The following is a 15,000-nucleotide window of genomic DNA, read 5'->3' on the forward strand; positions in this document are numbered from 1 at the left end:
TAAACTGTCTTGTTTCAACATGGAGTCATGCTAATGTTCTTAAACTGTCTTGTTTCAACATGGAGTCATGCTAATGTTCTTAAACTGTCTTGTTTCAACATGGAGTCATGCTAATGTTTTTAAACTGTCTTTTTGATTGATTGATTGATTGAGATTTTTATTAGTAGGTTGCACAGTGAAGTACATATTCCGTACAATTGACCACTAAATGGTAACACCCGAATAAGTTTTTCAACTTGTTTAAGTCGGGGTCCACTTAAATTGATTCATGATACAGATATATACTATCATATATACTATCATCATAATACAGTCATCACACAAGATAATCACATTGAATTATTTACATTATTTACAATCAGGAGTGTGGAGGGGGGGTGGGGTGGGGGGGAGGGGGTATGGACATCAAGTAGTGGACATAGAGAGAGAGAGAGAGAGAGAGAGAGAGAGAGAGAGAGAGAGAGAGAGAGAGAGAGATCAGAAGGCATAAGAAAAAGAATCTGCATTTGATTGTTTACATTTGATTATTAGCAATCCGGGGAGGGTGTTAGTTTAGGGTTGTAGCTGCCTGGAGGTGAACTTTTATAGCGGTTTTGAAGGAGGATAGAGATGCCCTTTCTTTTATACCTGTTGGGAGCGCATTCCACATTGATGTGGCATAGAAAGAGAATGAGTTAAGACCTTTGTTAGTTCGGAATCTGGGTTTAACGTGGTTAGTGGAGCACCCCCTGGTGTTGTGGTTATGGCGGTCATTTACGTTAAGGAAGTAGTTTGACATGTACTTCGGTCTTGTTTCAACATGGAGTCATGCTAATGTTTTTAAACTGTCTTGTTTCAACATGGAGTCATGCTAATGTTTTTAAACTGTCTTGTTTCAACATGGAGTCATGCTAATGTTTTTAAACTGTCTTGTTTCAACATGGAGTCATGCTAATGTTTTTAAACTGTCTTGTTTCAACATGGAGTCATGCTAATGTTTTTAAACTGTCTTGTTTCAACATGGAGTCATGCTAATGTTTTTAAACTGTCTTGTTTCAACATGGAGTCATGCTAATGTTTTTAAACTGTCTTGTTTCAACATGGAGTCATGCTAATGTTTTTAAACTGTCTTGTTTCAACATGGAGTCATGCTAATGTTTTTAAACTGTCTTGTTTCAACATGGAGTCATGCTAATGTTTTTAAACTGTCTTGTTTCAACATGGAGTCATGCTAATGTTTTTAAACTGTCTTGTTTCAACATGGAGTCATGCTAATGTTTTTAAACTGTCTTGTTTCAACATGGAGTCATGCTAATGTTTTTAAACTGTCTTGTTTCAACATGGAGTCATGCTAATGTTTTTAAACTGTCTTGTTTCAACATGGAGTCATGCTAATGTTTTTAAACTGTCTTGTTTCAAAGCAGCCAGAAGGCTGTGAATTCATCAATGTATTGATTGATTGATTGTTTGATTGAAACTTTTATTAGTAGATGGCACAGTACAGTACATATTCCGTACAATTGACCACTAAATGGTAACACCCCAATAAGTTTTTCAACTTGTTTAAGTCGAAAAACTTATTGGGGTGTTACCATTCAGTGGTCAATTGTACGGAATATGTACTTCACTGTGCAACCTACTAATAAAAGTCTCAATCAATCAATCAATCAATTCTAAGAAAAGTGAAGAGTTTGGGAACAACAGCAACTCAGCCACCAAGTGGTAGGCCAGGTAAACTGACAGAGATAAAGTAAAGTTAAAAATAAAATATAAAATAAAATAAAATAAAGTTAAAAGATAAAATAAAGTTGACTTTGGAATATTTAGGAGCGGGGAAATTTCAGGACTGGATTTGTTGCACAGGTGGCATCCTATGACAGTTCTATGCTGGAAATCACTGAAAGCGGCCCATTCTTTCACAAATATTTGTAGAAACAGTCTCCATGCCTAAGTGCTTGATTTGATACACCGGGCCAAGTGATTAGTGATTCTCATCATTTGGATGGCTGGCCAAATACTTTTGGCAATATAATGTGACAGTACCTATTTAGGTGCATGTGATTGTAACTAGAGATGTCCGATAATATCGGCCGGCCGATATTATCGGCCGATAAATGCTTTAAAATGTAATATAGGAAATTATCGGTATTGGTTTTTTTATTATCGGTATCATTTTTATTTTTTTTTTTTTTTTTTTTAATTAAATCCACATAAAAAACACAAGATACACTTACAATTAGTGCACCAAGCCAAAAAACCTCCCTCCCCCATTTCTTTCTGTTATCAATATTCTGCTTCCTACATTATACATCAATATATATCAATACAGTCTGCAAGGGATACAGTCCGTAAGCACACATGATTGTGCGTGCTGCTGCTCCACTAATAGTACTAACCTTTAACAGTTAATTTTACTCATTTTCATTCATTACTAGTTTCTATGTAACTGTTTTTATATTGTTTTACTTTCTTTTTTATTCAAGAAAATGTTTTTAATTTATGTTGCAAAGCTGTGTCATCAACACTCTCAAGTATAAAACTACTTTTTTAAAGTCATTTCTTATTTCAAGCATAAAAAAAAAACATGACTTTGGCACAATTTTGTCTCATAATTAAAACAGATGACAGCCAAATGGACTTTGCTGTATAATTTTCAATGAAACAAGAGAAAATACGTACTTATAAAGTCGTACAGTTGGCACAGTTAATATTTAAATATTTAACATGTGACATTTCTAACAATTTTGTACAGAAATAGTTCATGCACATTCAGGTGAATTCTTCAAAATTACAATTAAAAAATGTTTGGCCGGGGGCCTATGCGCACTAATTGACTGAAAGAGCACGCACTTGATGCGATGATGTCATGTTATCCATGGAAAAATGCATTTTTAGACAATATGATTTGCCTGAGCGGCTAGGAGACCCCGAGAGTAACAAGCGCTTGCCTTGTTGCCTTTCCATTAAGAACAATAAATTAGTTTTTGTATAAGTTTGCTGGTTTCAAGAAATGTAATGCCGAGCGCATATCATTATGTCAAGATAATGGCACTAGCATTTACTTAATCTAAGAATATTTTTCAACATATTGAGCAAAAATGGTCTCATATTTTTATTTTTTCTACCAAGAAAAGTGCACTTGTTATTAGAGATGTCCGATAATATCGGCCTGCCGATATTATCGGCCGATATATGCGTTAAAATGTAATATCGGAAATTATCGGTATCGGTTTTTTTATTATCGGTATCGTTTTTTTGTTTTTTTTATTATTATTAAATCCACATAAAAAACACAAGATACACTTACAATTAGTGCTCCAACCCAAAAAACCTCCCTCCCCCATTTACACTCATTCACACAAAAGGGTTGTTTCTTTCTGTTATTAATATTCTGCTTCCTACATTATATATCAATATATATCAATACAGTCTGCAAGGGATACAGTTATTAATATTAACAATATATCAATATATATCAATACAGTCTGCAAGGGATACAGTCCGTAAGCACACATGATTGTGCATGCTGCTGCTCCACTAATAGTACTAACCTTTAACACTTAATTTTACTAATTTTCATTAATTACTAGTTTCTATGTAACTGTTTTTATATTGTTTTACTTTCTTTTTTATTCAAGAAAATGTTTTTAATTTATTTATCTTATTTTATTTTATTAATTTAAAAAAAAAAGGACCTTATCTTCACCATACCTGGTTGTCCAAATTAGGCATAATAATGTGTTAATTCCACAACTGTATATATATCAGTATCGGTATCGGTTGATATCGGTATCGGTAATTAAAGAGTTGGACAATATTGGGATATCGGCAAAAAGCCATTATCGGACATCCCTAATTGTAACACTGGGCGTGTGCTGTTGTAGTCCTCCCCTCCCTCACACCCAGGCTCACCAGTATGACCTGGGCATGGACCAGCAACAGAACCTGGCCTATGTGGGTTCTGTCCCCCATGGAGGGATCCAGCAGGTCCGAATACACTGGATGTTGGAGCTGGTCTGTGGACAGTAAGTGAGAGTATTGTAAGTGCGTTGTTGTTGCTAGTCGTCAAGGTCTGCTTTTGTCCTTTCAGAGATATCGGAGGCCAACCCCAGTACGACTTTACAAAACTGGACCAGCTGATTAGTCTCTTATGGATTAATGGACTTCGACCAGGTACTGTACCCATTCACCAGGATGTAGAACACATTGTCACAGCTGTAATTAATATCTTTATAATGTATTTTTAAAAGAGTATTTCAATTTATGTTAACATGTACACACTGCAAAAAGTGAAATCTAAGTAAGATGAAATATGTCAAATAAGGCTGATATTTGCTTATTTTCTGTCTGATAAGATCATTCTTCTCACTAAGCAGATTTGATGTTAGAGTGTAGGGATGTCCGATAATGGCTTTTTGCCGATATCCGATATTCCGATATTGTCCAACTCTTTAATTACCGATACCGATATCAACCGATACCGATACTGATATATATACAGTTGTGGAATTAACACATTATTATGCCTAATTTGGACAACCAGGTATGGTGAAGATAAGGTCCTTTTTAAAAAAAATAATAAAATAAGATAACTAAATTAAAAACATTTTCTTGAATAAAAAAGAAAGTACAACAATATAAAAACATTTACATAGAAACTAGTAATGAATGAAAATGAGTAAAATGAAGTGTTAAAGGTTAGTACTATTAGTGGAGCAGCAGCACGCACAATTATGTGTGCTTACGGACTGTATCCCTTGCAGACTGTATTGATATATATCAGGGGTCACCAACGCGGTGCCCGCGGGCACCAGGTAGCCCGTAAGGACCAGATGAGTAGCCCGCTGGCCTGTTCTAAAAATAGCTCAAATAGCAGCACTTACCAGTGAGCTGCCTCTATTTTTTAAATTGTATTTATTTACTAGCAAGCTGGTCTCGCTTTGCCCGACATTTTTAATTCTAAGAGAGACAAAACTCAAATAGAATTTGAAAATCCAAGAAAATATTTAAAAGACTTGGTCTTCACTTGTTTAAATAAATTCATAAATTTTTTTACTTTGCTTCTTATAACTTTCAGAAAGACAATTTTAGAGGAAAAAATACAACCTTAAAAATAATTTTAGGATTTTTAAACACATATACCTTTTTACCTGTTATATTCCTTCCTCTTCTTTCCTGACAATTTAAATCAATGTTCAAGTAAATTTTTTTTTTTTATTGTAAAGAATAATAAATACATTTTAATTAAATTTTTCATTTTAGCTTCTGTTTTTTCAACAAAGAATATTTGTGAAATATTTCTTCAAACTTATGATTAAAATTCAAAAAAATTATTCTGGCAAATCCAGAAAATCTGTAGAATCAAATTTAAATATTATTTCAAAGTCTTTTGAATTTCTTTTAAAATTTTTGTTCTGGAAAATCTAGAAGAAATAATGATTTGTCTTTGTTAGAAATATAGCTTGGTCCAATTTGTTATATATTCTAACAAAGTGTAGATTGGATTTTAACCTATTTAAAACATGTCATCAAAATTCTAAAATTAATCTTAATCAGGAAAAATTACTAATGATGTTCCATAAATTATTTTTTAAATTGTTTCAAAAAGATTCAAATTAGCTACTTTTTCTCTTCTTTTTTTCGGTTGAATTTTGAAATTTAAAGAGTCGAAATTGAAGATAAACTATGTTTCAAAATTTAATTGTCATTTTTTTCGTGTTTTCTCCTCTTTTAAACCGTTCAATTAAGTGTAAATATCATTAATTATTAATAATAACATAGAGTTAAAGGTAAATTGAGCAAATTGGCTATTTCTGGCAATTTATTTAAGTGTGTATCAAACTGGTAGCCCTTCGCATTAATCACTACCCAAGAAGTAGCTCTTGCTTTCAAAAAGGTTGGTGACCCCTGATATATATTGATATATAATGTAGGAAGCAGAATATTAATAACAGAAAGAAACAACCCTTTTGTGTGAATGAGTGTAAATGGGGGGAGGAAGGTTTTTTGGGTTGGTGCACTAATTGTAAGTGTATCTTGTGTTTTTTATGTTGATTTAATATAAAAAATAAAAAAATACAAATAAAAACCCGATACATAATAAAAAAAAAACGATACCGATCATTTCCGATATTACATTTTAACGCATTTATCGGCCGATAATATCGGCAGGCCGATATTATCGGACATCCCTATTAGAGTGTTTTACTTGTTTTAAGTGTTTTGGTCCTAAATGATGTCAGTAAGATATTACAGCTTGTTGCTGAGATTTGATGAGCTATATTGAGTAAAACATGCTTGAAACTAGAATATCAAGTGTTGCAAAGCTGTGTCATCAACACTCACAAGTATAAAACTACTTTTTTAAAGTCATCATTTCTTATTTCATGCATGAAAAAATAAAATCATGATTTTGACACAATTGTGTCTCATAATTAAAACAACTGTTTTATTTTCAATGAAACAATAGAAAATAGGTACTCATATAGTAGTACAGTTGGCACAGTACTAGGGGTGTGGGAAAAAATCGATTCGAATTCGAATCGCGATTCTCACGTTGTGCGATTCGGAATCGATTCTCATTTTTAAAAAATCGATTTTTATTTTTTTATTTTTTTTTTATTAATTTTTTTTTTTTTTTTTAAATGAATCAATCCAACAAAACAATACACAGCAATACCATGACAATGTAATCCAATTCCAAAAGCAAAGCCGACCCAGCAACACTCAGAAGTGCAATAAACAGAGCAATTGAGAGGACACACAAACACCACACACAACAAACCAAAAGTAGTGAAACAAAAATGAATATTATCAACAACAGTATCAATATTAGTTACAATTTCAACATAGCAGTGATTAAATCCCTCATTGATATTATCATTAGACATTTAGTTTATGAGATGCGATGCAAGTGTAAGCCACTGTGACACTATTGTTCATTTTTTGTATTTTTTTTATTTATTAATGTTTGTAATGATAATATCAATGAGGGATTTTTAATCACTGCTATGTTGAAATTGTAACTAATATTGATACTGTTGTTGATAATATTCATTTTTGTCTCACTACTTTTAGATTGTTCCGTGTCATGTTTGTGTCCTCAATTGCTCTGTTTATTGCTATTCTGAATGTTGCTGGGTCGGGTTTTGTTTTGAAATTGTATTGCATTATTAAGGTATTGTTGTGTATTGTTTTCATTTAAAATAAAAAATTAAAATAAAAAAAACGTTTTTGAATCGAGAATCGTGTTGAATTGAAAAAAAATCGATTTTGAATCGAATCGTGACCCCAAGAATCGATTTTGAATCGAATCGTGGGACACCCAAAGATTCCCAGCCCTACACAGTACAGTAAACTGACAGTTAATATTTAAACATGTGACATTTCTAACAATTTTGAACAGAAATAGTTCATGCACATTCAGATAAATTCCTCAAAATTACAATTAAAAACATTTTGGCCGGGTGCCGGGCTGTATATATGCGCACTAATTGACTGAAAGAGCACGCACTTGATGCGATGATGTCATGTTATCCATGGAAAAATGCATTTTTAGACAATATGATTTGCCTGAGCGGCTAGGAGACCCCGAGAGTAACAAGCGCTTGCCTTGTTGCCTTTCCATTAAGAACAATAAATTAGTTTTTAGTATAAGTTTGCTGGTTTCAAGAAATGTAATGCCGAGCGCATATCATTATGTCAAGATAATGGCACTAGCATTTACTTCATTTAAGAATATTTTTCAACATATTGAGCAAAAAGGTCTCTTTTTTTTCTACCAAGAAAAGTGCACTTGTTATTAGTGAGAATATACTTATTTTAAGCTATTTTTGGGTTCATTGAAGTTAGCTAATTTGACTTGTTTTGGAAAGTCTTGACAAGCTGAATTTTCTTGTTCTATTGGGAGATAATTTTGCTTAGTTCAAGTAAAATACCCCTCATTTTTGTATTTTTTGTTGTTGTTTTTGAACACTGACTTTTTGCAGTGCGGTGGATACCCACACCGCAAAAAGTCAGTGTTCAAAAACAAGAAAAAAACAAACAAAAATTAGGAGTATTTTATTTGAACTAAGCAAAATTATCTGCCAATAGAACAAGAACATCTGGCTTGTCAAGACTTTCCAAAACAAGTCAAATTAGGTAACCTCAATGAACCCAAAAATACTTAAAAATAAGTATATTCTCACTAATAACAACTGTACTACTATATGATTATGTATTTTCTATTGTTGTATTGAAAATAAAACAGCAAAGCCCATTTGGCTGTCATCTGTTTTAATTATGAGACACAATTGTGTCAAAGTCATGATTTTTTTTTTTTCATAATTACCATTTTATATGTTACAACGCCGTTATCATTACTTTGTGGAAAATATGGCTACTATTACTGGTAAGTAAGAGGTGGTCAACAGTGACACATAGGGCTGCAAAGGGGTGGAAAGTTTCCGGTAAATTTCCAGAAACTTTCCGGAAATTTAGCACGGGAAGTTAAGGTCGGGAAGTTTGGAAATATTGACCATTTTTTGATTATTCAAAGTTGTACACCGTCCATGGGAATTAATGGGAATATATGGGAATTAATGGGAATACATGGGAATTAATGGGGAATTACAATAATGATATATTTGACGTAGCTCTTTGCACAGTATTTGCAAATGTACACCGCCTTTCCGCCTACATTGGTTGGGGTGAAATGTCTCCACACATCAGATGGTGTACGTGCCATTATTCTCTTTGTATTTATTTATTGTTGTAAAACACTAATGCAATGCCACACACAGATATAAGTAGTCAGCTAAACAATTGGAGTAGTCTTTAAAACAATTTGACTGATGGACAAATGAATAGAAATAGGCTAGATGAATAAATGAACAGTCAATCAGCATGCTAAATCAAACTATAAGCTACATTCTTGTACGACAACAGAATGGCTAGCAGAACAGAAGGCGGAGGAAACTACACCTTTTGATTTAGTAGTTGCTTGTTGAACGTCACACATCACAAAAAAGGTCAATTCGGATCGCTAACGTTGTTAGCATAAATGAATGGGATTTAATATAGAGAAAATTAGCATCACGGCTAACGGAGAAATATTTTGGGTTCATTTTGAGACTGTGGTGGTACATAAACCTAGCTAGCTAGAGATATTGGCCCCAAAGTCATGGAACAAGTACAGGAACAGCTAGCTAGCTTGAGTGGAAGTCTGCTGGAGTAGTCTACAGCAGGGGTCACCAACGCGGTGCCCGCGGGCACCAGGTAGCCCTCAAGGACCAGATGAGTAGCCCGCTGGCCTGTTCTAAAAATAGCAGCACTTACCAGTGAGCTGCCTCTATTTTTTTTAAATGTATTTATTTACTAGCAAGCTGGTCTCGCTTTGCCCGACATTTTTAATTGTAAGAGAGACAAAACTCAAATGGAATTTGAAAATCCAAGAAAATATTTTAAAGACTTGGTCTTCACTTGTTTAAATAAATTCATTACTTTTTTTTACTTTGCTTCTTATAACTTTCAGAAAGACAATTTTAGAGAAAAAATACAACCTTAAAAATGATTTTAGGATTTTTAAACACATATACCTTTTTACCTTTTAATTTCCTTCCTCTTCTTTCCTGACTATTTAAATTAATGTTCAAGTAATTTTTATTTTTTTATTGTAAAGAATAATAAATAAATTTTAATTTAATTCTTCATTTTAGCTTCTGTTTTTTCGACGAAGAATATTTGTGAAATATTTCTTCAAACTTATTATGATTAAAATAAAATACAAATTATTCTGGCAAATCTAGAAAATCTGTAGAATCAAATTTAAATCTTATTTCAAAGTCTTTTGAATTTCTTTTAAAATTTTTGTTCTGGAAAATCTAGAAGAAATAATGATTTGTCTTTGTTAGAAATATAGCTTGGTCCAATTTGTTATATATTGTAACAAAGTGCAGATTGGATTTTAACCTATTTAAAACATGTAATCAAAATTCTAAAATTAATCTTAATCAGGAAAAATTACTAATGATGTTCCATAAATTCTTTTTTTAATTTTCGAAAAGATTCGAATTAGCTAGTTTTTCTCTTCTTTTTTTCGGTTGAATTTTGAATTTTAAAGAGTCGAAATTGAAGATAAACTATGTTTCAACATTTAATTGTCATTTTTTTCGTGTTTTCTCCTCTTTTAAACCGTTCAATTAAGTGTAAATATCATTAATTATTAATAATAACATAGAGTTAAAGGTAAATTGAGCAAATTGGCTATTTCTGGCAATTTATTTAAGTGTGTATCAAACTGGTAGCCCTTCACATTAATCACTACCCAAGAAGTAGCTCTTGGTTTCAAAAAGGTTGCTGACCCCTGCTCTAGAGTCATACAGTAACAAGCAATTACACCTCTATTACACTTAAATACCATAGATCAAATATATTTACCCCATCAACACTTACCTGACTGGATGAAGTCCTTGGGCTCAAATACTAGTGTGGCCTCAATAGCCCTGCTGTAGTGTGTAGCATGCTGGCAATTATCTGCGCATGTGATGGAGGAATGCACAGTGCAGGGTTGAAATCCTACTGAATTTGCATTAAATCAGGTAGTTTTAGCTCTACAGTGCTGTATCATGTCTTTGTTACCTGACTGTGACTGACGTTGGTAAAAGTTGATTAAAATGAACACATTTATTCCATCTCCACCTCACCTTTCAGGTTTTGAACTGATGGGCAGCGTGTCGAACTATTTCAGCGACTTTGAAGACAAAGTTCAAGTGTATAAGTGGAAGAATCTGGTTTATCTCATCGCCAAGAGGTACATAGGTGAGTGAGTGTGGGTTGTTATTGCGGAGGATGGCCTGTGGCTCTGTGGAGATGTTGCTCTGCTGACTGTGACTTCCAGAAAGGTATGGTCTGGGGACTGTATCTCAGTGGAACTTTGAAACATGGAACGAGCCCAACAACCACGACTTTGATAATGTCAGCATGTCAATTCAAGGTTAGTACATTTCTATTATATCCTGTGGTCAGGGCTCCTGAAGGGCCCACCCACCCATCCTACCCTACATACACACACACTTGGTACGTTTACATGCTCCAAAACGGATTATTGCATGGATTTGGATGAAACCAGCCTTTTTAAACTTTTAATGAGGTTTTTGACTTTTTAAAATGGGATTAACATATCCAAAACATATTGAAATAAACCCCCCTAAAAAACGTGTTTAAAGGTTGTTGTTTTTGCCAAAAAAGTGTCAACAAATTTAATGTGAAGGTGGCCATAATATAATTTAAATAATTATATAACTTGTCAATATTTACTTATATGATGATAATAAATCAATCAATCAATGTTTATTTATATAGCCCTAAATCACAAGTGTCTCAAAGGGCTGTACAAGCCACAACCACATCCTCGGTACAGAGCCCACATACGGGCAAGGAAAACTCACCCCAGTATCATCATATAAGTAAATATTGACAAGTTATATAATTATTTAAATTATATTATGGCCACTTCACATTACATTTGTTGACACTTTTTTTGCAAAAACAACAACCTTTATACACATTTTTAGGGGGTTTTATTTCAATATGTTTTGGATATGTTAATCCCATTTTAAAAAGTCAAAAACCTAAATCTGTCAAGTTTTCTCTTACTTCAGAGTGTAAAGTAGAGATTATCTGATGCACATAGGATTATCATCCATCCATTTTCTACCGCTTGTCCCTTTCGGGGTGGCGGGGGGTGCTGGAGCCTATCTCAGCTGCATTCGGGCGGAAGGCGGGTTACACTCTGGACAAGTCACCACCTCATCACAGGGGCCAACACAGATAAACAGACAACATTCACACACTAGGGACCATTTTAGTGTTGCCAATCAACCTATCCCCTGGTGCATGTCTTTGGAGGTGGGAGGAGCCTATCCCCAGGTGCATGTCTTTGGAGGTGGGAGGAGCCTATCCCCAGGTGCATGTCTTTGGAGGTGGGAGGGGCCTATCCCCAGGTGCATGTCTTTGGAGGTGGGAGGGGCCTATCCCCAGGTGCATGTCTTTGGAGGTGGGAGGGGCCTATCCCCAGGTGCATGTCTTTGGAGGTGGGAGGGGCCTATCCCCAGGTGCATGTCTTTGGAGGTGGGAGGGGCCTATCCCCAGGTGCATGTCTTTGGAGGTGGGAGGAGCCTATCCCCAGGTGCATGTCTCTGGAGGTGGGAGGAAGCCGGAGTACCCGGAGGGAACCCACGCAGTCACGGGGAGAACATGCAAACTCCACACAGAAAGACCCCGGGGATCGTACCCTGGACCTTCGTATTCATACAAATCATAATAATACACCATTATTATTTTGATTACATTATCATTGGTGCATCTCTTGGGGATTAGGTCTCCCCCTCTCTTTAAAAACCTACTGGCGCCTCTGTTTCCAACTCTGAATGAGGGTCTTTGAACATAACTTTCTCCTATGTTGCCACAATTATATTTTTACCTTTTTTCTATCAGCTCATCCTTGTGTGTGAATGATTAAAGGTGAGATTTAATGACGCTATGATATATTCTAGGTGTTAGGTTCAAACACTGATGACATTTATTAAACAAGACAAGAAGCAAAGAATCGAACAGAGACAGAATTCAAATTGGACTCAATATTGAGGAGAGTCGTCTTTACACTGTACCCTTGTACAGTATCTTAGCACGCTCTGCCAAAAGATTGCATGCCTCCTTCTTTTATTTTGGACCCTCCCCGACCACCTGGCCACCTTTGTTTACAAAGGACAAAGGTCGCAAAAAAGTTCACAGAAAAGGTCGTAAACAATTCACAGAAAAGGTCAGTTCAAAAAGAGTTCCATAAAATAGTTCAAAAAGAGTTGGTAAAATACTTCAAAAAGAGGTCCATAAAATAGTTCAAAAAGAGTTCGTCTGGAAATTGGGCAGATCCTGCCATCTGTCCGCTTTGAAGTCCTTGGGTTAGAACAATATCTTTCTGTTGATTACCATACATGAGAGAAAACAGAAAACCCTTCATGTGGCTCTCCCCCTTACACAGTAGAGTTTACGAGCCTTCTTCTTGGTAGGTTTCAAAGACAGCTTTTGTCTTCTTGCTAGGAACTCATTTCAACACAAAGTATTGTGACAATTTAGATAGAATAATTCTGACTCTAGGTTCAAAGCTAGGTTTGCTGCTCTCCAACTAGATATGAAAAGTCAACCACCACTCTCCTCAGGTTTCCTAAATTACTACGATGCCTGTTCGGAAGGTCTGCGGGCTGCCAGCCACCTGTTGAGGCTGGGAGGACCAGGAGACTCCTGTCACTCGGCCCCACACTCACCATACTGTTGGGCCATGCTTCAGCACTGCTACAATGGCACAAACTACTTTACTGGAGCAACGGGGGTCCGGATTGACTACATAGCCCTGCATAAGAAGGTGCGTTCTACTCTATTGGTGCATACAGTATCTGGGAAATAAATTGTTAAAGGGGACTGATGATGATTCTAATAGGATTTGTTGCGTCAACCAGTTCTTCCTCCAAGGGAATCTAAGTTACTGGTCAATCCCAAGTTCTTTCGATGACATATATGCTGAGTAAGAAGGACCATCAAGACAGAATTTGAATATTTTCAAGTTTTACTAAAGCTTTAGGAGATCATCTTAACCAATCTGACATTCAAACGGAAAAGACCACTCCTTGCACACAAAGAAAGCCCCCGTCTCCCCCCTCGCAACACTGATAAGGAAAAAGAGTGGGGGTTGTAGTTCACATTCCAAGGGTGAAGACACTAACCAGGCATCTGAAATGTCGAAAGAAACTGGTAGAATATACAAAGGAAAAGTACTAGCTACTCTAAACATGGCTATGTAAAAAGAAAGAACTCTTAAACATATATGCATCCTCCACAGATTCTTACCCCGGATTTCCGGAATTGCGGAACGGCACCCGCACGGCGGCAGACTCTTACCGTTTTCATTCAAGTCAATGTGTCCGTTTCCACCGCCTTCGGCACATCACCAACACACCTTTGACGGTCAGCATTGTAGCGCTAAATGTACGCAGAGCTTCTATATTTGCCGGACGCCGGAACAAATCGGTTCAATTTTGCAAAAAATTGCTTGTGCTGGACAGGATGCCCAAATACAAAATAAATTATCCAGTTTACTTTCAAAATAAGATACTCCGTGTTCAAGGGGGATCGTTTTTTACTCTTTGAAACGTCCTAATGGGCGGAGACGGACATGAAGTCAACTTGTCAAGGGTTTTCGGACGTAATTTTACCTTGTTGACTTGTTGCTGATTCTGGAGATCCAAAATGAAAGAATACTATACAGGCATATCCCAGGCGGCGATATGGGGGCGCCTGTGTCAAATAACAGCTGATACGGGGACTGGAAAAGAAGGAGAGCAGTTGGATGATGTTACTGCATACTTGCCAACCCTCCCGTTTTTACCGGGAGACTCCCGGTTTTCAGCGCCTCTCCCGATAACCTCCCGGCAGAAATGTTCTCCCGACAAACTCCCGGTATTCAGCCGGAGCTGGATGCCACGTGGGGAGTGGGGACAGCCTGTTCTCACGTCCGCTTTCCCACAATATAAACAGCGTGCCTGCCCAATGACGTCATAACTGTAGAATGATTGAGGGCGAGTTCTTGGTTTCTTATGTGGCTTTATTGTTAGGCAGTTTCATTAACGTCCTCCCAGCGCGGTAACAACACACAACGACAGCAGTCACGTTTAGTCTACCGTAAAGCAGTTTGTCTGCCGTAAACAGCAATGTTGTGACACTCTTAAACAGGACAATACTGCCATCTACTGGATAGCCTCCAGAACACTGAAATTCAAGTATTTCTCTTATTTATATGTATAATAAATAGAGATGTCCGATAATATCAGTCTGCCGATATTATCGGCCGATAAATGCGTTAAAATGTAATATCGGAAATTATCGGTATCGTTTTTTTTATTATCAGTATCGTTTTTTTTTTTATTTTTTTTTTTTATTAAATCCACATAAAAAACACAAGATACACTTACAATTAGTGCACCAACC

At 35.8% G+C, this 15,000-nt stretch overlaps 1 protein-coding gene across 1 annotated transcript in view; it reads left to right on the top strand.

The window, feature by feature from the left end:
• idua (alpha-L-iduronidase) overlaps positions 1–15,000 on the top strand; it is a 28,807-nt gene that overhangs the window by 591 nt on the left and 13,216 nt on the right. The window contains exons 2-6 of the mRNA XM_062051663.1: positions 3,864–4,004; positions 4,070–4,152; positions 10,672–10,779; positions 10,859–10,954; positions 13,179–13,381. Of these exons, the coding sequence (XP_061907647.1) occupies positions 3,864–4,004; positions 4,070–4,152; positions 10,672–10,779; positions 10,859–10,954; positions 13,179–13,381 (631 nt within the window). The remainder of the gene's footprint in view (positions 1–3,863; positions 4,005–4,069; positions 4,153–10,671; positions 10,780–10,858; positions 10,955–13,178; positions 13,382–15,000) is intronic.

Source organism: Entelurus aequoreus, linkage group LG06 (assembly GCF_033978785.1).
Source record: "Entelurus aequoreus isolate RoL-2023_Sb linkage group LG06, RoL_Eaeq_v1.1, whole genome shotgun sequence".
NCBI classification, from domain to species: domain Eukaryota; kingdom Metazoa; phylum Chordata; class Actinopteri; order Syngnathiformes; family Syngnathidae; genus Entelurus; species Entelurus aequoreus.